We start from the raw sequence: 24,990 nt of genomic DNA on the forward strand, positions 1-24,990 counted from the left end.
CTGCAGATAGGTGCACACTGCTGGAGGCACTCAGTGGGTCAGGCAGCGTCCATGGAGAGGACTGGACCGTGCTGTAGGCCCTGATAGTGCTGTAGGCCCGGACAGTGTAGGCCTGGACACTGTGGGCCCGGGGGCCACTGCAGTCCCAGACAGTGTGGGCCCGGGGGCCACTGCAGTCCCGGACAGTGTTGGCCCAGACAGTGAAGGCCCGGGGTCCACTGCAGTCCCGGACAGTGTAGGTACGGGCGCCGCTGCAGTCCCGGACAGTGTTGGCCTGGACAGTGAAGGCCCGGGGGCCACTGCAGTCCCGGACAGTGTAGGTACGGGCGCCGCTGCAGTCCCGGACAGTGTTGGCCCGGACAGTGAAGGCCCGGGGGCCACTGCAGTCCCGGACAGTGAAGGCCCGGGGGCCACTGCAGTCCCGGACAGTGTAGGCCCGGACAGTGAAGGCCCGGGGGCCACTGCAGTCCCGGACAGTGTAGGTACGGGCGCCGCCCAACGGAGGTTGCGTAGCAACCCGCCTCCCAGCCCGGGCGGCCGCCATTGGTAGAGCGGGAGCACGTGGCCGTGGGGGCGTGAGGTCACGTGGGGCGCTGGGCGGTGACGTCACCTTGTCCCGTGTTTGGGAGTGAGGAAGTTGGCACCCCTGGCAGCCGGACTGGCCGATGAGCAGGAAAGGGGGAGGGATGGAGAGAGAGGGAAAGCAAGGGCTACTTCAAGTTAAAGAAGTCAATGTTCATACCGCTGGGGTGTAAGCTACCCAAGAGATATATGAGGTGCTGTTCCTCCAATTTGTGCTGGGCCTCACTCTGACAATGGAGGAGGCCCAGGACAGAAAGGTCAGTGGGGGAATGGGAGGGGGAGTTGGAGTGCTGAGCCACTGGGAGAGGGCACAGAACACTTTGCACTCACTTGGGTTGTTTCCACTGAAACTTTAGAGGTTGATAGGAGACATAGAAAAAGGTGCAGGAGGAGGCCATTCGGCCCTTCGAGCCAGCACCGCCATTCATTGTGATCATGGCTGATCACCCACAATCAGTAACCTGTGCCTGCCTTCTCCCCATATCACTTGATTCCACTAGCCTCTACCTAGAGCTCTATCTAACTCTCTTTTAAATTCATTCTGTGAATTGGCCTCCACTGCCCTCTGTGGCAGAGAATTCAACAAATTCACAACTCTCTGCGTGAAAAAGTTTCTTCTCACCTCAGTTTTAAATGGCATCCACTTTATTCCCAACATTGGGAACATTTTTCCTGCATCTAGCTTGCCCAGTCCTTTTAGAATTTTATACGTATCTATAAGATCCCCTCTCATCTTTCTAAACTCCAGTGAATACAAGCCCAGTCTTTCCAATCCTTTCTCATATGACAGTCCAACCATCCCAGGGATTAACCTCGTGGGACGTAAAATGATGAGAGGCATAGATAGGGTAGACAGTCAGATCCTTTTTCCCAGGGTACGAATGGCAAAGACCCTTCATGCTCTGTGTAAAAAAAACTTTCCTCACACCTCTTCCCTTAAACTTTGCCCCTCTCACCTTGGGCCAACGAGGGCAGGCTCCATCAATCCATCGTTCACACCAGCTCTATGCTATCCCGCTTTCCCATCCACTCCCTACGCAATAGGGACAATTTACAGAGGCCAATTAACCTACAAACACGCACATCTATGGGGTGTGGGAGGAAAACCGGAGCACCCGGAGGAAACCCACATGGTCCCAGGGAGAGTGTGCCAGATCCACACAGACAGTACTCGTGGTCAGGATCGAACACGGTCTCTGGCGCTGTGATGGACTTGAGTTTGAATTGGTAGTGATCGTTAATGGCATACCTGTTCTGTTTGGATAGCATGCAAAGCAAAGCTTTCCACTGTGCCTCGGTACACGTGACAATAATAAAACTAAACCTCATTACTCATATTCATCATGTAGTGTAAGAAAATAACTGCAGATGCTGGTACAAATCGAAGGTATTTATTCACAAAATGCTGGAGTAACTCAGCAGGTCAGGCAGCATCTCAGGAGAGAAGGAATGGGCGACGTTTATTAGCCAAGTAGGTTTTGCAACATATGAGGAATTTCATTTGCCAAACAGTTACACCAATTAAAAGCCACAGAACATACAAAATACATTTCAACATGAACATCCCCCACAGTGACTCCTCCACATTCCTCACTGTGATGGAAGGCCAATACAAAAGTTCAATCTCTGCCTCCTTTGTCCTCCTGCGGTCGGGGGCCTCGAACCTTCCGTTGATGGGATGATCTTGACTCCCGTAGCGGGCGGTGTTTGGGCCCTCCATGACGGGGCGATCAAGCTGCTGCATCGGGGGGGGGAAATCTCGGCTCCCCGCACTGACCGGGCTATCTGACCCCGCCCGGGTTGGGGCTAGTCTAAACCTTCTGCGGCTGGAGCTTCCCAACATCAGTCTCTACCCGAGACTGCCAGCTCCTCGATGATAGCACGTCAGAACCAATAACCTGATCATTATTTAGGAGGCATTTAGACAGAAACACAAGCAACAAGGGAATAGAGAGAGGCATGTAGACCATGTGCAGGTTGATTTGGCATCATGTTCAGCATAGACATTGAGGGTTTAAACACCTGTTCCTGTGATGTATGTTCTATGTTTAATGAATGTGAGAGAACAGTGCAGGAACAGGCCCTTCGGCCCACAATGTCTGTGCCAAATATAATGCCAAGTTAAACTAATCTCTTCTGCCTGCACGTGATCCATATCTCTCCTTTCCCTGCATACAAGATCATAAGTGATAGGAGTACAGTTAGGCTATTCGGCCCATCAAGTCTATTCTGCCATTCAATCATGGCTGATCTATCTCTCCCTCCTAACCCCGTTCCCCTGTCTTCTCCCAATAACCTCTGACACCCGTACTAATCAAGAATCTATCTATCTCTGCCTTAAATATATCCACTGACTTGGCCTCCACAGCCGTCGGTGGCAAAGAATCCCACAGATTCACCACCCTCTGACTAAAGAAATTCCTCCTCATCTCCTCCCTAAAAGAATGTCCTTTAATTCTGAGGCTGTGCCCGCTAGTCCTAGACTCTCCCACTGGTTGAAACATCCTCTCCACATCCACTCTATCCAGGCTGCTCATTATTCTGTACGTTTCAATGAGGTCCCCCCTCATTCTTCTAAACTCCAGCGAGTTCAGGCCCAGTGCCGACAAACGCTCATCGTACGTTAACCCACTCATTGCTGGGATGATTCTGTTGTTCTTTGTCCTCCAGCTGTGATGACCCAGAGGTGGAAGACTACGGGAACAAGTGGAGCATGAGTGCCATGCTGCGGTACCTGAAGCAGGAAGGGGTGGACACGGCCGGTGAGTGGCACCTTCAGTGGGACTGCCCGCCTTTGTCAGCCCTCCCCAGGGCACCAGCTCTGCTAGTAGGGTCACCAACTGTCCCGTATCAGCCGGGACATCCTGTATATTGGGCTGAATTAGTTTGTCCTGTACAGGACCGCCCTTGTCCCGTATTAGTAGGGTTGCCAACTATCTCACTCCCAAATACGGGACAAGGTGACATCTCCGCCCCACGCCCAACGTGACCTCACCCAGCCAGCGGCCACGTGCTCCCGCTCCACCAATGGCGGCCGCCCAGGCCGGGAGCACGTGGCCGCTGGTTGGGTGAGGTCACGTGGGGCGCGGGGCGGTGACGTCACCTTTTGTCCCGTAAAGGGGAAGCAAATACAGGAGAAATTACAAAGGACTCTGGAATGAATGGGGAGGGAAGTTCTAGAAGGGATAAGAGAGTAAGGTCAGGGCCAATTGTGACCGATGTGAGAGGGGAGGTGAATACCAAAATTAAAGTGTTGTATTTAAATGCGCGAAGTATAAGAAATAAAGTGGATGAGCTTGAAGCTCAGTTGGACATTGGCAAGTATGATGTTGTGGGAATCACTGAGACATGGCTACAAGAGGACCAGGGCTGGGAACTGAATATTCAGGGGTACGCAACATATAGAAAAGACAGACAGGTGGGCAGAGAGGGTGGGGTCGCTCTGTTGGTGAGGAATGATATTCACTCCCTTGCTAGGGGTGACATAGAACCAGGAGATGTAGAATCAGTATGGATAGAAATGAGGAATTGTAAGGGTAAAAAGACCCTAATGGGCCCCCAAACAGTAGCCTCGACATAGGGTGCAAGTTGAATCAAGAGCTAAAATTGGCATGTCGCAAATGTAATGCTACGGTGGTTATGGGAGATTTCAACATGTGGGTAGACTGGGAAAATCAGGTTGGTAATAGACCCCAGGAAAGAGAGTTTGTGGAGTATCTCCGAGATGGATTCTTAGAACAGCTTGTACTGGAGCCTACTAGGGAGAAGGCAATTCTGGATTTAGTGTTGTGTAATGAACCTGATCTGATAAGGGGACTCGAGGTAAAAGAGCCATTATCATATCATATATATACAGCCGGAAACAGGCCTTTTCGGCCCTCCAAGTCCGTGCCGCCCAGCGATCCCCGTACATTAACACTATCCTACACCCATTAGGGACAATTTTTACATTTACCCAGCCAATTAACCTACATACCTGTACGTCTTTGGAGTGTGGGAGGAAACCGAAGATCTCGGAGAAAACCCACGCAGAAAACCCACGCAGTGGGTGCAGTGATCACAATATGATAAGTTTTACTCTACAAATTGAGAGGGAGAAGGGAAAATCGGAAGTGTCAGTATTACAGTATAGCAAAGGGGATTACAGAGGCATGAGGCAGGAGCTGGCCAGAATTGACTGGAAGGAGGCCCTCGCAGGGAAGACGGTGGAACAGCAATGGCAGGTATTCCTGGGAATAATGCAGAAGTTGCAGGATCAATTTATCCCAAAGAGGAGGAAAGATTCCAAGGGGAATAAGAGGCACCCGTGCTGACAAAGAAGTCAAGGACAGCATAAAAATAAAAGAGAAGTACAACATAGCAAAGAAGACTGGGAAGCCAGAGGATTGGGACTCTTTTAAAGAACAACAGAAGATGACTAAAAAGGCAATACGGGGAGAAAAGATGAGGTACGAGGGTTAACTAGCCACTAATATAAAGGAGGATAGTAAAAGCTTTTTTAGGTATGTAAAGAGGGAAAAAATAGTCAAGGCAAATGTGGGTCCCTTGAAGACAGAAGCGGGGGAATTTACTATGGGGAACAAGGAAATGGCAGACGAGTTGAACCGGTACTTTGGATCTGTCTTCACTAAGGAAGATACAAGCAATCTCCCAGATGTTCTAGTGGGCAGAGATCCTAGGGTGACGGAGGAACTGAAGGAAATCCACATTAGGCAGGAAATGGTGTTGGGTAGACTGATGGGACTGAAGGCTGATAAATCCCCAGGGCCTGATGGTCTGCATCCCAGAGTACTTTAGGAGGTGGCGCTAGAAATTGTGGACGCATTGGTGATCATTTTCCAATGTTCTATAGATTCAGGATCAGTTCCTGTGGATTGGAGGGTAGCTAATGTTGTCCCACTTTTTAAGAAAGGAGGGAGAGAGAAAACGGGAAATTATAGACCAGTTAGTCTGACATCAGTGGTGGGGAAGATGCTGGAGTCAATTATAAAAGATGAAATTGCGGAGCATTTGGATAGTAGTAACAGGATTGTTCCAAGACAGCATGGATTTACGAAGGGGAAATCATGCTTGACTAATCTTCTGGAATTCTTTGAGGATGTAACCAGGAAAATTGACAGGGGAGAGTCAGTGGATGTGGTGTACCTTGACTTTCAGAAAGCCTTTGACAAGGTTCCACATAGGAGATTAGTGGGCAGAATTAGAGCACATGGTATTGGAGGTCGGGTACTGCCATGGATAGAAAATTGGTTGACAGACAGAAAGCAAAGAGTGGGGATAAATGGGTCCCTTTCAGAATGGCAGGCAGTGACTAGTGGAGTACCGCAAGGCTCGGTGCTGGGACCCCAGCTATTTACAATATACATTAATGACTTGGACGAAGGGATTAAAAGTACCATTAGCAAATTTGCAGATGATACAAAGCTGGGTGGTAGTGTGAACTGTGAGGAAGATGCTATGAGGTTGCAGGGTGACTTGGACAGGTTGTGTGAGTGGGCGGATGCATGGCAGATGCAGTTTAATGTGGATAAGTGTGAGGTTATCCACTTTGGTGGTAAGGATAGGTATGCAGAGTATTATCTGAATGGTGTCAAGTTAGGAACAGGGGACATACAACGAGATCTGGGTGTCCTAGTGCATCAGTCACTGAAAGGAAGCATGCAGGTACAGCAGGCAGTGAAGAAAGCCAATGGAATGTTGGCCTTCATAACAAGAGGAGTTGAGTATAGGAGCAAAGATGTCCTTCTGCTGTTGTACAGGGCCCTAGTGAGACCGCACCTGGAATACTGTGTGCAGTTTTGGTCTCCAAATTTGAGGAAGGATATTCTTGCTATTGAGGGCGTGCAGTGTAGGTTTACTAGGTTAATTCCCGAAATGGCGGGACTTTCATATGTTGAAAGACTGGAGCGACTAGGCTTGTATACACTGGAATTTAGAAGGATGAGAGGGGATCTTATCGAAACGTATAAGATTATTAAGGGATAGGACACGTTAGAGGCAGGAAACATGTTCCCAATGTTGGGGGAGTCCAGAACAAGGGGCCACAGTTTAAGAATAAGGGGTAGGCCATTTAGAACTGAGATGAGGAAAAACTTTTTCAGTCAGAGAGTTGTAAATCTGTGGAATTCTCTGCCTCAGAAGGCAGTGGAGGCCAATTCTCTGAATGCATTCAAGAGAGAGCTCGATAGAGCTCTGAAGGATAGCGGAGTCAGGGGGTATGGGGAGAAGGCAGGAACGGGGTACTGATTGAGAATGATCAGCCATGATCACATTGAATGGCGGTGCTGGCTCGAAGGGCCGAATGGCCTCCTCCTGCACCTATTGTCTATTTGGGAGTAAGGAAGTTGGCAACCCTATCTCCCAGTGAAAGCTGCACGGGGCTTGTTCATCACTGACCCACTGATGGCCAGAGTTGGTGTGTGGAACCTGCAGGAGCCCAGTTCTATCTCTGTCTCCTCTTCCCCTGCAGCTCTGATGTCTCAGATTGAGGACCTCATCATCAAGGCACTCATCGCAGCAGAAATCCACATCGCGTCTGCCACCAAGACCTTCGTGCCCCACAAAGGCAACTGCTTTGGTGAGTGCCAGTGAGTGCCAGAGTTACTGCATGGCAACGTTGACCCATTTGCAAAGGCCACTGCTTTGGTGAGTGCCAGTGTTAGTGCATGGCAACGTTGACCCATTTACAAAGGGTTTAGAAGGAGGCTGTTCATCAAACTTGGAATGTGTTCTCTGGAGCGCCAGAGGTTGAGAGAAGACCTGATAGACGTCTGTAAAATTGTACAGACAGGTAGACAGCCACAACCTTTATCACCAGTGACCAGGGAGCAATAGACAATAGGTGCAGGAGGAGGCCATTTGGCCCTTCGAGCCAGTACCGCCATTCAATGTGATTATGGCTGATCATTCTCAATCAGTAACCCGTGCCTGCCTTCTCCCCATACCCCCTGACTCCGGGAGCACAGCTTGAAGGTGAGAGTGGCAAAGTTTAAAGGCGGTGTGGGGGCAAGTGTTTTACACAGAGGGTGGTGGGGGCCTGGAACGCGCTGCCAGGGGTGTTGGTGGAGGCAGATGTGATAGTGGTGTTTAAGAGGGCTATGGATAGCCACACGGATATGGAGGGGTATGGATCACGTGCAGAGGGGATACGTTTAACTTTGCGTCATGCTGAGGAGCACAGACATTGTGGGCTGATCAGTGTAATTCAGTGCTGTGATCGGCGGTCACTGGAAGCGAGTGTGACTGTCCTCTCCATAGGGTGGGACGCCTGTGCGTGACTTTGTTTAACGTGGGGAGACAGACTGGTGCACAGACAGCCACCACACGGTCCTTGACAGGTGACCCTACCAGGAGCGTGGCTCCAGACGGCATCGCTCTCAGGATTCAGTGCTGTACTGTTCTCAGCTCGATCCTGCCCATCCCATCAAGTGTATGCTGGCTCTCTGTTCCATCCCGTACAACCTTTACCCTCCCACGTGCCCACTGATTCCCCTGAACGAGGGGTGATCTGCACTGCCCAGCTACCCCAGTGCTCTGCGCACCGTGCCATTAAGACAGGCTACGTGTTTTTCTTTGCCACTTGAGTGATAGCGGTTGTCTTGGGGCAGGTGGGACCCCAGGTTTGGTGCAGGGGGAGATTAAAGATGGCTTTGAATACCGCTGCCAGCTGGCATGTGGCCAAGGGTTCATTCAGGAAAGCCGATCTGGGGTCAGTGGCGGTGACCCTGGGTTCAGGCGCACACGAGGCTAACGTGTCACCCCCCTGTTGTCAACAAGCACAGCATGCATTAGACTGGGCATAGAAACACACACACCATGCATTAGACTGGGCATAGAAACACACACACCATGCCTTAGACTGGGCATAGAAACACAGACAATAGGAGCAGGAGGAGGCCATTCGGCCCTTCGAGCCAGCACCCCCATTCATTGTGATCATGGCTGATCATCCACAATCAGTAACCCGTGCCTGCCTTCTCCCCATACCCCTTGATTCCACTAGGCCCTAGAGCTCTATCTAACTCTCTTTTAAATTCATCCAATGAATTGGCCTCCACTACCTTCTGTGGCAGAGAATCCCACAAATTCACAACTCTCTGGGTGAAAACGTTTGTTCTCACCTCAGTTTTAAATGGCCTCCCCTTTATTCTTAGACTGTGGCCCCTGGTTCTGGACTCCCCCAACATTGGGAACAATTTTCCTGCATCTAGCTTGTCCAGTCCTTATATAATTTTATATGTTTCTGTAAGATCTCCTCTCATCCTTCTAAACTCCAGTGAATACAAGCCCAGTCTTTCCAATCTTTCCTCATATGACAGTCCCGCCATCCCGGGGATGAAGCTGGTGTTGTTGCCAGGTTCTGCCTGACCTTGCTTAGTCACCTGCTGTGGAGTGCAGGCCTTGCCACAGTTGGCAGGTGTCTGTGTGGTTATTGGGGGGCTGTGGTGTGGAGTTGTCCCTTGCTGTGCCCCGTGTTGTGAAGCCCAGAGCTCCTGTGGGGGGCAGGATCATCCAACATGAATGCCACAGGCTTGGACTTCACCTGGGAGTGCTTCACCATGGTCTCTGGTCAGGGAACACTCCCATTGAATCCTTTGGCTCACATTGACTGCTGAATTCAGCGGTGTACACATCAGCTTGGCTGCAGAGGCCTTGAATATGGGCCAGTTCACCGGCTCAAAGCAGTCACGTAATCACCAAGTAATCAACAGCACATATGGAATGTCGGCCTTTGTTGCCAGGGCTTTGAAGGCCAGTCAAAGTCTTGTTACAATTGTACCAGGCACTGGTGAGATCATTCCTGGAGGAGTGTACACTTCTGATCTTGTTATTCACAGAGGGATGTACTTGGCCACTCACAGAAGGTGCACTCAGTTAATATGTCGGATAGGGAGTTGTGTAGGATCGACTCCACTTAGCACACACATCCCTTAGGAGCCATGGCTGAGCTGAGAATTCATCGCCCACCCACCCCCACTGCCCCCACCCCTACACCGACCCACTCACCAACTCCCCTCACACCCCCCTACTGCCCCCCACCCCTACCCCCACCCATTCACCAACTCCCCCCACACCCACGCACCCCACACCACCCCACCTCACCCACTCACCAACTCCCCCCACCCACCCCCACTGCCCCCCCATATACCACCACCCCGTCCACTGCCCCCCCAACTCCACAGACCCCATCACCTCCCCCCCACTGCCCCCCCCCCACCTCCACAACCCCCCCACTGCCCCCCCCACCACCACAACCCCCCCACTGCCCCCCCCACCTCCACAACCCCCCCATTGCCCCCCCACCTCCACAACCCCCCCACTGCCCCCCCCCACCTCCACAACCCCCCCACTGCCCCCCCATACACCACCACCCCGTCCACTAACCCCCACCTCCACAACCCCCCCACTGCCCCCCCACCACCACAACCCCCCCTCACCACCACAACCCCCCCACTGCCCCCCCCACCTCCACAACCCCCCCACTGCCCCCCCCACCTCCACAACCCCCCCACTGCCGCCCACCTCCACAACCCCCCCACTGCCCCCCCCACCTCCACAACCCCCCTCACTGCTCCCCCATACACCACCACCCCGTCCACTAACCCCCACCTCCACAACCCCCCCACTGCCCCCCCCACCTCCACAACCCCCCCACTGCCCCCCACCTCCACAACCCCCCCACTGCCTCCCCATACACCACCACCCCGTCCACTACCCCTCCCACCTCCACAACCCCCCCACTGCCCCCCCCCCACCTCCACAACCCCCCCACTGCCTCCCCATACACCACCACCCCGTCCACTACCCCTCCCACCTCCACAACCCCCCCCACTTGTTGAATGGGGAGCAGGTAGAATGGGCCGAATGGCCTGCTGCAGCGAGTGCTTGTGTTAAGCAGGAGGTGAGCGTGCGGGAGGTGAGGTGAGCGTGCGGGAGGTGAGGTGAGCGTGCGTGAGGTGAGATGAGCGTGCGGGAGGTGAGCATGTGGGAGGTGAGCGTGCGGGAGGTGAGCGTGCGGGAGGTGAGGTGAGCGTGTGGGAGGTGAGGTGCGGGAGGTGAGGTGAGCGTGCAGGAGGTGAGGTGAGTGTGCGGGAGGTGAGGTGAGCGTGCGCGAGGTGAGCGTGCGTGAGGTGAGCGTGCGGGAGGTGAGGTGAGTGTGCGGGAGGTGAGGTGAGCGTGCAGGAGGTGAGGTGAGCGTGCGTGAGGTGAGCGTGCGTGAGGTGAGCGTGCGGGAGGTGAGGTGAGCGTGCAGGAGATGGGCGTGCAGGAGGTGAGGTGAGCGTGCAGGAGATGGGCGTGCAGGAGCATGCGTGTCCATGCCATTCCAAGTGGAGCCAGGGAATCACCAGGACAAGCACAGAGACACAGGCTGAGAGTCGGTCCTCTGCATGAGTGCACGCCACAGCGTTTCATAAAGGAAAAGTCTAATCAAAGTAAAAATAAATAAAGCTGAGGAAAGAAGCCCTCTGTCATGTGCTGGTGCAGAGCCAAGCACCAGATGGTTTGCTGTGAATGTCAGGCCTCACATGGCAACAAGCTGCCTCTCTCACGTATTAAAGGTTTAGCTAACAGCTGGTGCCAGGAGTGCAGCTCACTAGCCCTTGTTCATTCTGTGCTCGTGTGACCACCCCACTCAAAGCTAAACCCCCACCAGCAATCTCTCCACAATTTTCTTTAAGTTGCCAGTTTAGCTTATAAATCACTTTCACGTCCCCTTTAATTAATTTTTGTTTTTACAACTTTTATCTATGAATTTGTTTTAGTATCTTGCATTCCACAACATAGTGCAGCCCACCCCCTCCGGTGCCAACAGCTTTTGCCCCTTCATGGATAATGATGGAGCACAGGACTCCTTCTCCAGTGGACACAAAATGCTGGAGTAAACTCAGCGGGTCAGGCAGCATCTCGGGAGAAGCAATGGTTGACGTTTCGGGTCGAGACCCTTCCTCAGACAAAGGGCCTCGACCCGAAACGTCACCCATTCTTTCTCTCCAGAGATGCTGCCTGACCCGCTGAGTGAGTTCCAGCATTTTGTGTCTACCTTTGATTTAAACCAGCGTCTGCAGTTTTTTTCCTGCTCCTTCCCCAGTGTCAGTCTTGCTCCAGCACAACTGGAACGCTGTAAGTTAGTTTAACCCTTTCACTCCTCCCTTTGACCAGTGTCAGGAGTATGTTGGACTCCACTGTTGGGGGAGTCCAGAACCAGGGGCCACAGTTTAAGAATAAGGGGTAGGCCATTTAGGACTGAGATGAGGAAAAACTTTTTCACCCAGAAAGTTGTGAATCTGTGGAATTCTCTGCCTCAGAAGGCAGTGGAGGCTGATTCCCTGGATGTTTTCAAGAGAGAGTTAGATTTAGCTCTTGGGGCTAACGGAATCAAGGGATATGGGGACGGGGTACTGATTTTGGGTGATCAGCCATGATCATATTGAATGGCGGTGCTGGCTCAAAGGGCTGAATGGCCTCCTCCTGCACCTATGTTCCATGTTTCTATTTGTACTTTTAGCCTTGAGAGCAAGAACAGATTTGCCTAATCAGGGTGGAAATGTCAGAGGCAAAAATGGCACTGCTTTAAGGTGAGTGGGGCAAGTTTAAAGGAGATGTTCAGGGAAAAGTTGTTAAAGTTTGTTACACAGAGTGGTGGGGGCCTGGAACAGGCTACCAAAGGGTGGCAGTGGAAGCAGATACCATAGTGGCCTTTAAGAGGCTTTAAGGTAGACACATGGATTTGCATGGAATGGAGGGATATGGATCACATGCAGGCAGAGGAGACGAGTTTCACTCAGCACCATGTTCAGCATGGATCCTGTGGGCCAAAGGGCCTCTTCTGTCCAATGTTTAAATCCAATGTGGTACCAAACATTTAAACGTGGCGAAAAGCGAGACAAAAGCAGAAAATGCTTCAATAATTATCCATCCAGGCAGCATCTGTGGAGAGAGGATTGGAGTCAATGTTTCAGGTTGAAGAACCTTCATCAAAATGGGAAGCGAGGAGACGCGGTTAGTTGTAAATTGCAGGGAAGGTGGAGGATGGTTGGGGCAGGACAAGGGGGCCATCAGTAACTGGGTGAGACCCTGAATAAGGGGGGGGGGGGACAAGGGGGCCATCAGTGACTGGGTGAGACCCTGAATAAGGAAAGGACAAGGGGGCCATCAGTGACTGGGTGAGACCCTGAATAAGGGGGGGGGGGGGACAAGGGGGCCATCGGTGACTGGGTGAGACCCTGAATAAGGAGGGGACAAGGGGGCCATCGGTGACTGGGTGAGACCCTGAATAAGGAAAGGACAAGGGGGCCATCGGTGACTGGGTGAGACCCTGAATAAGGGGGGGGGGACAAGGGGGCCATCAGTGACTGGGTGAGACCCTGAATAAGGGGGGGACAAGGGGGCCATCGGTGACTGGGTGAGACCCTGAATAAGGGGGGGGGGGGACAAGGGGGCCATCAGTGACTGGGTGAGACCCTGAATAAGGGGGGGGGGACAAGGGGGCCATCAGTGACTGGGTGAGACCCTGAATAAGGGGGGGACAAGGGGGCCATCGGTGACTGGGTGAGACCCTGAATAAGGGGGGGGGCATTTAGAACGGAGATGAGGAAGAACCTTTTCACCCAGAGAGTTGTGAATCTGTGGAATTCTCTGCCTCAGAAGACAGTGGAGGCCAATTCTCTTGATGCTTTCAAGAGAGAGTTAGATAGAGCTCAAAGATAGCGGAGTCTAGGGGTATGGGGAGAAGGCAGGAATGGGGTACTGATTGTGGATGATCAGCCATGATCACATTGAATGGCGGTGCTGGCGCGAAGGGCCGAATGGTCCCCTCCTGCACCTATTGTCTATTGTCTATAACATGGGTTGCTGTGGATGACTTGTGGAATATCTTCAGTCATCAGTTACAGGGCAGTTACAGGCAGTCATCAGTTACAGGGTGATAGTGCAAATAGAGGCATACCACGTTGCAAAATGCAGGGCTGTGGGACTTGCTAATGGATGGAATGAAACTCGGCCAATATCTCACGCAGTGGGTATTGGGCTGTGGCCTGGAAAGCTGGGCTGTGGTAATCCGTAACTGAAGAATGCTTCAAGTAGAGGGGTCCTGTTACAGGGAGGAGGCATTCAGCCCAAGAGCCTGTGGTTTCTATTCAGTAACTCTGTGCTGTGTGAGAGCCACAACTGAGCCAGTGTATTGCTCTGGTAGTAAATGCGGTGGCAGCAATGTGTTCAAAACGTTTCAAGCATGAGGGAAGTGAGCAGTAGTCAGACATGATCGCTCCTGCATCAGCGTTAGCTGGGATACAACGTAGAACAGCACAGCACAGGACTCCCCACCAATTCTCTCCATTCTGATCCACTGAGTTTCTCCAGCACTTAGTGTTACATAGAAACATAGACAACAGGTGCAGGAGGACCTTCGAGCCAGCACCGCCATTCATTGCGATCACGGCTGATCATCCACAATCAGTAACCCGTGCCTGCCTTCTCCCCATATCCCTTGATTCCACTAGCCCCAAGAGCTCTATCTAACTCTCTTGTAAATTCATCCAGTGAATTGGCCTCCACTGCCCTCTGTGGCAGAGAATTCCACACATTCACAACTCTATGGGTGAAAAAGTTTTTTTCTCACCTCAGTTTTAAATGACCTCCCCTTTATTCTTAGACTGTGACCCCTGGTTCTGGACTCCCCCAACAATGGGAACATTTTTCCTGCATCGAACTTGTCCAGTCTTTTTATAATTTTATACGTCTCTATAAGATCCCCTCTCGTCCTTCTAAATTCCAGTGACTACAAGCCCAGTCTTTCCAATACAAGATGCTGTTCCATTAACTTTCCCAAGTTCCCTAGTCTTCATGTCTTTCTCTTTGGTAAAAGTGGGGAGAAATATTAATTGAGGAACCATGCCCATTTGCTGCGTTTCACCGGAGCCACCTTGTGTTTGATTATTGTCACGTGAACCAAGCGAGACACGGTGGAAAGCTTTTGTTTGCCTTCTATCCAATTAAATCAGATCTCACTACACATGAGGCAGTCAGGCCACACACAAGTTCAACAGGTGGTGTAAGGAGATGAATACCAGAGTGCACAGTATAGTTTGGTAGCATAACAGTTACAGAGAAAATGGTCACCATTGGGAATGCAGGTAGGTTGGAAGATCGGGACGACCCCATAACGTTCAGTAATCAGGTATCAGTGCAGAGGAAGATGCTCCTGAGTGTGGTGGTGCATGCTCTCAAGCTTTTGTATCTTCTGCCAGAGGGGAGAAGCGGGAATGACTGGGACAAAAAATGTCCTTGATGACGTTGGCTCCTCTCCATGCCCTTTTCTCTCTCGTTATCTCTTTCTCCTTGGATTCACAATCTTATCATCACGGTGGCGCAGCGGTAGAGTTGCTGCCTTACAGCGAATGCAGCGCCGGAGACCCGGGTTCCATCCCGACTACGGGCGCCGTCTGTACGGAGTTTGTACGTTCTCCCTGTGACCTGCATGGGTTTTCTCCGCGATCTTTGGTTTCCTCCCACACTCCAAAAACATACAGGTTTGTAGGTTAATTGGCTTGGTAAATGTAAAGATTGTCCCTAGTGTGTGTAGGTTATTGTTAAAACGTGGGGATCACTGGTCGGTACGGACCCGGTGGGCCGCAAGGGACAGTTTTCGTGCTGTGTCTCTAAACTGCACTAAACTAAAAAGATCATTCTGTTTGCTTTTTGTTCCATAATTTTGAGTCATAGAGTCATAGAGTGATACAGTGTGGAGACAGTGCTGTAGGGGCCCGCACGCTGTAGGGGCCCGCACGGTGCAGGCCCAGACGCTGTAGGGGCCCGCACGGTGTAGGGGCCCGCACGGTGTAGGGATCCGCACGGTGTAGGGGCCCGCACGCTGTAGGGGCCCGCACGCTGCAGGCCCGGACGCTGTAGGGGCCCGCACGGTGTAGGGGCCCGCACGCTGCAGGCCCGGACGCTGTAGGGGCCCGCACGCTGCAGGCCCGGACGGTGTAGGGGCCCGCACGGTGTAGGGGCCCGCACGGTGTAGGGGCCCGCACGGTGTAGGGGCCCGCACGGTGTAAGGGCCCGCACGGTGTAGGGGCCCGCACGGTGTAGGGGCCCGCACGGTGTAGGCCCGCACGGTGCAGGGGCCCGCACGCTGTAGGGGCCCGCACGCTGTAGGGGCCCGCACGGTGCAGGCCCGGACGCTGTAGGGGCCCGCACGGTGTAGGGGCCCGCACGGTGTAGGGGCCCGCACGGTGTAGGGGCCCGCACGGTGTAGGGGCCCGCACGCTGCAGGCCTGGACGCTGTAGGGGCCCGCACGGTGTAAGGGCCCGCACGGTGTAGGGGCCCGCACGGTGTAGGCCCGCACGGTGTAGGGGCCCGCACGCTGTAGGGGCCCGCACGCTGTAGGGGCCCGCACGGTGCAGGCCCGGACGCTGTAGGGGCCCGCACGGTGTAGGCCCCCGCACGGTGTAGGGGCCCGCACGGTGTAGGGGCCCGCACGGTGTAGGGGCCAGCACGCTGTAGGAGCCCGCACGCTGCAGGCCTGGACGCTGTAGGGGCCCGCACGGTGTAAGGGCCCGCACGGTGTAAGGGACCGCACGGTGTAGGGGCCCGCACGGTGTAGGGGCCCGCACGGTGTAGGCCCGCACGGTGTAGGGGCCCGCACGCTGTAGGGGCCCGCACGCTGTAGGGGCCCGCACGCTGCAGGCCCGGACGCTGTAGGGGCCCGCACGGTGTAAGGGCCCGCACGGTGTAAGGGCCCGCACGGTGTAGGGGCCCGCACGGTGTAGGGGCCCGCACGGTTTAGGGGCCCGCACGGTGTAGGGGCCCGCACGGTGTAGGGGCCCGCACGCTGTAGGGGCCCGCACGCTGTAGGGGCCCGCACGGTGCAGGGGCCCGCACGCTGTAGGGGCCCGCACGGTGCAGGGGCTCGGACGCTGCAGGGGCCCGCACGCTTTAGGCCCGGGTGGCGCTGTACGCCCAGACACTGTAGGCCTGGACACTGTAGGCCCGGGTGGCGCTGTATGCCCAGACACTGTAGGCCTGGACACTGTAGCCCAGGGATCGCTGTAGGCTCGGCCAGTCTAGATCCGGAGGCCCGGGAGCCGCCTAACTGAGGTTGCGTAGCAACCCACCTCCCGACCCGGGCGGCCGCCATTGGTGGAGCGGGAGCATGTGGCCGCTGGCTGGGTGAGGTCACGTGGAGAGCGGGGCAGCGACGTCACCCTTTGTCCCTTATTTGGGAGCGTGGAAGTTGGCATCCCTACCTTTAAACAACCTACTTCAATCAACTTTTATAAGTTCCTATGTAATACCATGAAAGTTGGCCTTGCCCCAGTTTAGTACGAGAGGGGTATTGGAAGTGGAGGGTTGTGTGTGCTGGTGGTCTCCTACGTCAGAAGCTGGTGAATCGGCTACGCTGGTGAAGGTAGGCCGGTCCCCCTTCCAAAGGCAAGCAGCCTGTGGGCGGTGTGCACCCCAAAACTGAACACGGGCATCTTTATGTGGTCTGGCCAAGCAGCAGCCTGACTTCATCATCACAGGGGTTCAACTCTCCCTGAGATAAGAGCTACTTGCAGTTAACCCTTTCACTGCTCTCCCTGTACCATGGCCTGCCTTCTGTACACACACTCAGATTGCCATCCTCCTCCAGAGTTCACAGCCTCTCACCATTCACAAAGTCTATATTTCAATCACCATTAATCACAATCATACTTTATGAGCCAAGTATGTTTTGCAACGTACGAGGAATTACATTTGCCGTACAGTCATAACAATAAAAAGCAACAGGACACACAAAATACATTTTAACATAAACATCCACCACAGTGACTCCTCCACATTCCTCACTGTGATGGAAGGCCAAAACAAAGTTCAATCTCTGCCTTCTTTGTCCTCCAGCGGTCGGGGGCCTCTGACCTTCCGTTGACGGACGATCTTGACTCCCGTAGCTGGCGGTGGTCCTTCCTCATCGGGGCGATCAAGCTCCTGCATTGGGGGGGAATCTCAGCTCCCCCAGGCCGGGCGATCTACCCCGGGTCAGGGCTTGTTGAACCTCGTGCGTCTTGGAGCTCTCCACTACGGACTTCTATACTTCTCCTCCACCTTGCAGGTTTATGGTGAGAGGGGAAAGTTATCTTTAAAGAGAAGAGTTCTATATACCCACCACCCTCTGGGGGAACAGTTGCCCCCCTGGTTCCCACGTGGAACTCTTTTCTTAGTGTTAACTATCTCATTATACTTTCTCGATACGATACGATACGATACGATACGATACGATACGATAGAACTTTGTTTATCCCAGGAGGGAAATTGATCTGCCAACAGTCATAAAACACACGACGCATGAAATGAAACCAAAGTGACAAGTGGAAAGGCTTGGGGATGTGCAAAGATAAAGGGGGGGAGGAAGGGAGGGGGGGGAGGAAGGGAGGGGGGGGGGAGGGAGGGGGGGGGGGAGGGAGGGGGAGGGAGGGAGGGGGGGGAGGGAGGGGGGGGGGAGGGAGGGGGGGAGGGAGGGGGGGGGGGAGGGAGGGGGGGGGGAGGGGGGGGGGGGGAGGGAGGGGGGGGGGGAGGGAGGGGGGGGGGGGAGGGAGGGGGGGGGGGAGGGAGGGGGGGGGGGGAGGGAGGGGGGGGGAGGGAGGGAGGGGGGGGGAGGGAGGGGGGGGGGGAGGGAGGGGGGGGGAGGGGGGGGGAGGGAGGGGGGGGGAGGGGGAGTCAGTCTCAGTCTACCCCACAACAGAAGGGGGAGGAGTTGTACAGTTTGATAGCCACAGGGAAGAAGGATCTCCTGTGGTGTTCTGTGCTGCATCTTGGTGGGACCGGTCTGTTGCTGAAGATGCTCCTCAGGTTGACCAGTGTGTCACGGAGGGGGTGAGCTGTATTGTCCAGGATGCTCCACAGTTTGAGGAGCATCCTCCCCTCCAAGACCTCCTCCCATGAATCCAACTCCACCCCCAGGACGGAGCCGGCCTTCCTGATGAGCTTGTTGGTCCTGTTGGTGTCGGCAGCCTCCGCCCTGCTGCCCCAGCGTACGGCAGCGAAGACGATGGCACTGGCCACCACCGATTGGTAGAACATCTGCAGCATCTTACTGCAGACGTTGAAGGAGCGGAGCCTTCTTGAAATGTACAGCCGGCTCTGTCCCTTCTTGCACAGCATCTCAGCGTTCCTGGACCAGTCCAGTTTACTGCCCATCCCGGGGTGTATGTACCCCTTGGTAAACTGCACATCCACACCCTAGATGGACAGGAGTGCTCCTCTCCTCATAAACTCCACCACTGCCTGCTTGGTCTTAATTGTCTTTCCGTCAGCTTACAATATTCAGACCGTGTCTCTCTTGAACTAGTCATGCGATATGTCAAATATCTTCCAGATGTGGGCACTGTGGCACTAGTTCTGTCAAATGTCTTCCAGATGTGGGCCCTGTGGCACTGCGATATGTCAAATATCTTCCAGATGTGGGCCCTGTGGCACTTGTTCTCTTGGCTCTCCTGGAGCAGCCTGCACCTGAAGCATTACTGGCCATATAATGTGCAGGGTTTGCTTTGACACGGCATTTGGCTAAACACTCCACTCTGACAATCTCTTCGCCTACTTATTTAACAGCACTTTCTACAAAAAAAAAGCATAGTCATATAAGTTTCAGCTTCACGGTGAGTGGGACAAAATGTGTGAGGCAATCAGGAGTGGTGGTGGTGGCTAGGTTTGCCAACTGTCCCGTATTAGTCGGGACATCCCGTATTTTGGGCTAAATTGGTTTGTCCCATACGGGGCCACCCATGTCCCGTGTTAGGCCTGGGGGAGCGCTGTAGGCCTGGACGCTGTAGGCCCGGGGGGCGCTGTAGGCCCAGACACTGTAGGTCCCGACAGTTTATGTCCCGACACTCTAGGTTTACGACATTTTAGCTCCGGACAGTGTAGGCACGGAGGCCCAGGTGCCGTCTAACGGAGGTTGCGTAGCAACCCGCCTCCTGGCCCGGGCGGCCGCCATTGGTGGAGCGGGAGCACGTGGCCGCTGGTGGGGTGAGGTCATGTGGGGCGCGGGACGGTGACGTCACCTTGTCCCGTATCTGGGAGTGAGATAGTTGGCAACCCTAGTGGAGGCAGATACAATAATGACATTGAAGAGGCTTTTGGATAGGCAGATGGACATGCAGGGAATAGAGGGATATGCACACAGATGGGATTATGCTTCATGCATGAACGGCTTCATGCTTGGCACGAACACTGGGCTGAAGGGCTTGTTCCTGAGCTGTCCAGAGTTAGGTTCATGGAGCCCCTGCTTGTTGGAACCAGCCCATTTGGCATGCATGTATTTGTTACGTTGCTGAGAATTAGCACTAAATAAATAGTCCTCTCTTGTTTGGAGCAATATTTGCCACAGCGTTTGGTCCAATGTTATCATGCACTGAGACACTGTGTACTCTGGTTGTATCGTGGGATTTGGAAATGCAGTGTGGTAGTTACTGTGTATAAATCGTTAATTGGCCCCTTGTGTTATAGTAATTCTCTGCTGGTTGGTGTTCTGGCTTGTGGTTGTGAAAGTATTTTGAGCGTGGTCTATTAAAATAGCTCTGGGTGATTGTTATCAGGAGCCCCGCCCACAGCCTGCCGTCTCTCTCTCTCTCTCAGTTTTACAATCACTGCTTGCTTTCTTGATTAATATGTTGTTTCATTTTGCTAATCTTTAATCAGTTATTCTCTGCCATCATGGAGAAAACTATTTCTGGTAATCCCTATAAACAAATAGACAATAGGTGCAGGAGGAGGCCATTCGGCCATTCGTGCCAACACCACCATTCACTGTGATCATGGCTGATCATCCACAATCAGTACCCCGTTCCTGCCCTCTCCCCATACTCCCTGACTCCGCTATCATTAAGAGTTCTATCTAGCTCTCTCTTGAATGCATTCAGTGAATTGGCCTCCACTGCCTTCTGAGGCAGAGAATTCCACAGATTCACAACTCTCTGGGTGAAAAAGTTTTTCCTCATCTACGTTCCAAATGGCCTACCCCTTATTCTTAAACTGTGGCCCCTGGTTCTGGACTCCCCCAACATTGGGAACATGTTTCCTGCCTCTAACGTGTCCAACCCCTCAATAATCTTCAATGTTTCTTGTTTTATTGTCCACTTGCATCTGGTTCCTTCTCTGGTGATGTTGCGGCTTTTATTTGTTGATTCATCTCCTGCACTGACATAGTGTGGAGTGTCAACACTAACATGAGCGTGCTGGCCTGAACAACTGCTGACGATCAATGTGAAACCGTGTGTTGTGTGGCGGACATGCAGCACACCGGGGACAGGAGGATAGATTCCACAGTGCAGGAGCAAATGGAAAGGCCATGTGTTGCTGGTGTTGGAAGTCACGGGCGATTTATTAAAGTACCAGGAGACCAGTCAAAGCTGATCGCTGGCCCAGAACTCACAGATTCACCACCCTCTGACTAAAAACATTCCTCCTCATCTCCTTCCTAAAGCAACGTCCTTTAATTCTGAGGCTGTGCCCTCTAGTCCTAGACTCTCCCACTGGTTGAAACATCCTCTCCACATCCACTCTATCCAGGCCTTTCACTATTCTGTACGTTTCAATGAGGTCCCCCCTCATTCCTCTAAACTCCAGCGAGTTCAGGCCCAGTGCTGACAAACGCTCATCATATGTTAACCCACTCATTCCTGGGATCATCCTTGTAAACCTCCTCTGGACCCTCTCCAGAGCCAGCACATCCTTCCTCAGATACGGGGCCCAATATTGCTCACAATACTCCAAATGCAGCCTGACCAGCGCCTTATACAGCCCCAGCATTACATCCCTGTTCTTGTACACAAGCCCTCTTGAAATAAATGCGAGCATGGCGTTTGACTTCTTTACTACCGATTCCACTTGCAGATTAACCTTCTGGGAATCCTGCACCAGCTCCCAAGTCCCTTTGCACCTCCAATTTCTGGATTCTATCCCCATCTAGAAAATAGTTTACACCTTTATTCCTACGACCAAAATGCATGACCCCACACTTTGCTCCACTATATTCCACTTCTCTGCCCACTCTCCCAACCTGTCCAAGTCCTTCTGCAGAGTCCCTGCTTTCTCTACACTATCTGCCCTTCCACCTATTTTCGCATCATCCACAAACTTGGTCACAAAGCTTTCAATCCCCTCGTCCAAATCATGAATATACAACGTGAAGAGTAACGGCCCCAGCACCGAGCCCTGCGGAACTCCACTGCCAGTGGGCACGATGGACTAAAAGGCCTGTTCCCATGTAGTATGTCTGACTGGATGACCCGAGGAAGTTGTGAGGGAATGAAGGAATGAATGAATGAATCAATGAATCAATACTTTATTGTCACATGTGGCAAGTCACAGTGAAACCCTTTGCTTGTTACCCAAGGTATGCAAATAGTCGCCCATAAAGGGCGCTGAGAAAGTTACAAAGCTTTCGCTCCAGGTCCCCCTTTGTTCCCCCCCCCCCCCTCATGGTGCCCCCACCCTGGGTCTTCATTGCTCTTCCCCCTCCTCCCACGCCAGGTCCCCCTTTGTTCCCCCTCCACCCCCCCATGGTGGCCCCCCCACGCTGGGTCTCCATTGCTCTTCCCCCTCCCCCCCCATGCTGGGTCTCCATTGCTCTACCCCCTCCCCCCCCACGCCGGGTCCTCCATTGTTCCTTCCCTCGGCAGCAGTGGCATCCTGGCTCCGTGTGGTGTGTGGTCCGTGGGTCGGTGCCATCGCTGGCCGCCCGTTCCGCCCGCTCCACTATCACTGCCTTCTGTGGCTAAGAATCCCACAGAGTCACCACCTTGTGACCAGGCCGCCCGCGATGCATCCTGATGAGATGCTCTCTATGGTGCATCTGTGGGAGTTGGTGCGAGTTGGAGGGGGCATGCCAATCTTCCTCAGCCTTGGAAAGAGGTAGAGGCGTTGGTCAGCTTTCCTGGTCGTTGCTTCAATATGGGAGGTCCAGGAGAAGTTGTTGGTGATATTGACTCCGAGGAATGTGCAGTTTTCAACCATCTGTACTTTGGCGTGGGGTATTTGTACGTCTCTAAACGCTTCCCCTCTTAACACCATGCCCTCTCGTGGGGATAAAGGCTGTGCACGTTTGTCCAATGAGGATCTTATGAAAGACCCCACGTAGAAAGCAGTGCTTCATTAGTAGGTTGCTTGCCAGCAGTAAGTGTTGTTGGCAGCGGGCGGGAGACCTGGGGCAGTCACATTTACAACCCTAAATTACTGCTTGTTCATGAGGTGCAAATCGTTCCAGCCTGCCATGTGGTGCCCCGGGGGCACAGGTGGGGGGGAGGGGAGAGGGGCACAGGTGGGGGTGACAGGTGAGGGGGAGGGGAGAGGGGCACAGGTGGGGGGGACAGGTGAGGGGCACAGGTGAGCCACTGTTGGTCTACTCACACTGTCTGTGCCCTGGGGCCTGGCTCCCAGAGGGAGCATGCAGCACTGCCTTGTTCACCCCTGCACTGGTCATCACGGCCCCCAGCACTGCCTCCCTGGTGCTGCCATCCCTGCTCACTGCCAACTCAGCCAGTTGCAAGCCTGCTTGTGTGGAAAGCTCCCTCACTCAACTTGAGTTTGGCGCCAGAGAGACCCAGGCCCCACTGAGCCCACACTGACCCAGGCCCCACTGAGCCCACACTGACCCGGGCCCCACTGAGCCCACACTGACCCGGGCCCCACTGAGCCCACACTGACCCGGGCCCCACTGAGCCCACACTGACCCGGGCCCCACTGAGCCCACACTGACCCGGGCCCCACTGAGCCCACACTGACCCGGGCCCCACTGAGCCCACACTGACCCGGGCCCCACTGAGCCCACACTGACCCGGGCCCCACTGAGCCCACACTGACCCGGGCCCCACTGAGCCCACACTGACCCGGGCCCCACTGAGCCCACACTGACCCGGGCCCCACTGAGCCCACACTGACCCGGGCCCCACTGAGCCCACACTGACCCGGGCCCCACTGAGCCCACACTGACCCGGGCCCCACTGAGCCCACACTGACCCGGGCCCCACTGAGCCCACACTGACCCGGGCCCCACTGAGCCCACACTGACCCGGGCCCCACTGAGCCCACACTGACCCGGGCCCCACTGAGCCCACACTGACCCGGGCCCCACTGAGCCCACACTGACCCGGGCCCCACTGAGCCCACACTGACCCGGGCCCCACTGAGCCCACACTGACCCGGGCCCCACTGAGCCCACACTGACCCGGGCCCCACTGAGCCCACACTGACCCGGGCCCCACTGAGCCCACACTGACCCGGGCCCCACTGAGCCCACACTGACCCGGGCCCCACTGAGCCCACACTGACCCGGGCCCCACTGAGCCCACACTGACCCAGGCCCCACTGAGCCCACACTGACCCGGGTCCCACTGAGCCCACACTGACCCAGGCCCCACTGAGCCCACACTGACCCGGGCCCCACTGAGCCCACACTGACCCGGGCCCCACTGAGCCCACACTGACCCGGGCCCCACTGAGCCCACACTGACCCGGGCCCCACTGAGCCCACACTGACCCGGGCCCCACTGAGCCCACACTGACCCGGGCCCCACTGAGCCCACACTGACCCGGGCCCCACTGAGCCCACACTGACCCGGGCCACACTGACCCGGGCCCCACTGAGCCCACACTGACCCGGGCCCCACTGACCCGGGCCCCACTGAGCCCACACTGACCCGGGCCCCACTGACCCGGGCCCCACTGAGCCCACACTGACCCGGGCCACACTGACCCGGGCCCCACTGAGCCCACACTGACCCGGGCCCCACTGACCCGGGCCCCACTGAGCCCACACTGACCCGGGCCCCACTGACCCGGGCCCCACTGAGCCCACACTGACCCGGGCCCCACTGAGCCCACACTGACCCGGGCCCCACTGAGCCCACACTGACCCGGGCCCCACTGAGCCCACACTGACCCGGGCCCCACTGAGCCCACACTGACCCGGGCCCCACTGAGCCCACACTGACCCAGGCCCCACTGAGCCCACACTGACCCGGGCCCCACTGACCCGGGCCCCACTGAGCCCACACTGACCCGGGCCCCACTGAGCCCACACTGACCCGGCCCACACTGACCCGGGCCACACTGACCCGGGCCACACTGACCCGGGCCCCACTGAGCCCACACTGACCCGGGCCACACTGACCCGGGCCCCACTGAGCCCACACTGACCCGGGCCCCACTGACCCGGGCCCCACTGAGCCCACACTGACCCGGGCCACACTGACCCGGGCCGCACTGACCCGGCCCACACTGACCCGGGCCCCACTGAGCCCACACTGACCCGGGCCACACTGACCCGGGCCCCACTGAGCCCACACTGACCCGGGCCGCACTGACCCGGCCCACACTGACCCGGGCCCCACTGAGCCCACACTGACCCGGGCCCCACTGAGCCCACACTG

At 55.0% G+C, this 24,990-nt stretch overlaps 1 protein-coding gene across 1 annotated transcript in view; it reads left to right on the forward strand.

The window, feature by feature from the left end:
- The window catches only part of ttll5 (tubulin tyrosine ligase-like family, member 5), a 102,594-nt gene that overhangs the window by 29,357 nt on the left and 48,247 nt on the right, over window positions 1-24,990 (forward strand). Inside the window, exons 11-12 of the mRNA XM_078407024.1 lie at window positions 3,253-3,344; window positions 7,052-7,159. Of these exons, the coding sequence (XP_078263150.1) occupies window positions 3,253-3,344; window positions 7,052-7,159 (200 nt within the window). The remainder of the gene's footprint in view (window positions 1-3,252; window positions 3,345-7,051; window positions 7,160-24,990) is intronic.

Source organism: Rhinoraja longicauda, chromosome 10 (assembly GCF_053455715.1).
Source record: "Rhinoraja longicauda isolate Sanriku21f chromosome 10, sRhiLon1.1, whole genome shotgun sequence".
Lineage (NCBI taxonomy): Eukaryota > Metazoa > Chordata > Chondrichthyes > Rajiformes > Arhynchobatidae > Rhinoraja > Rhinoraja longicauda.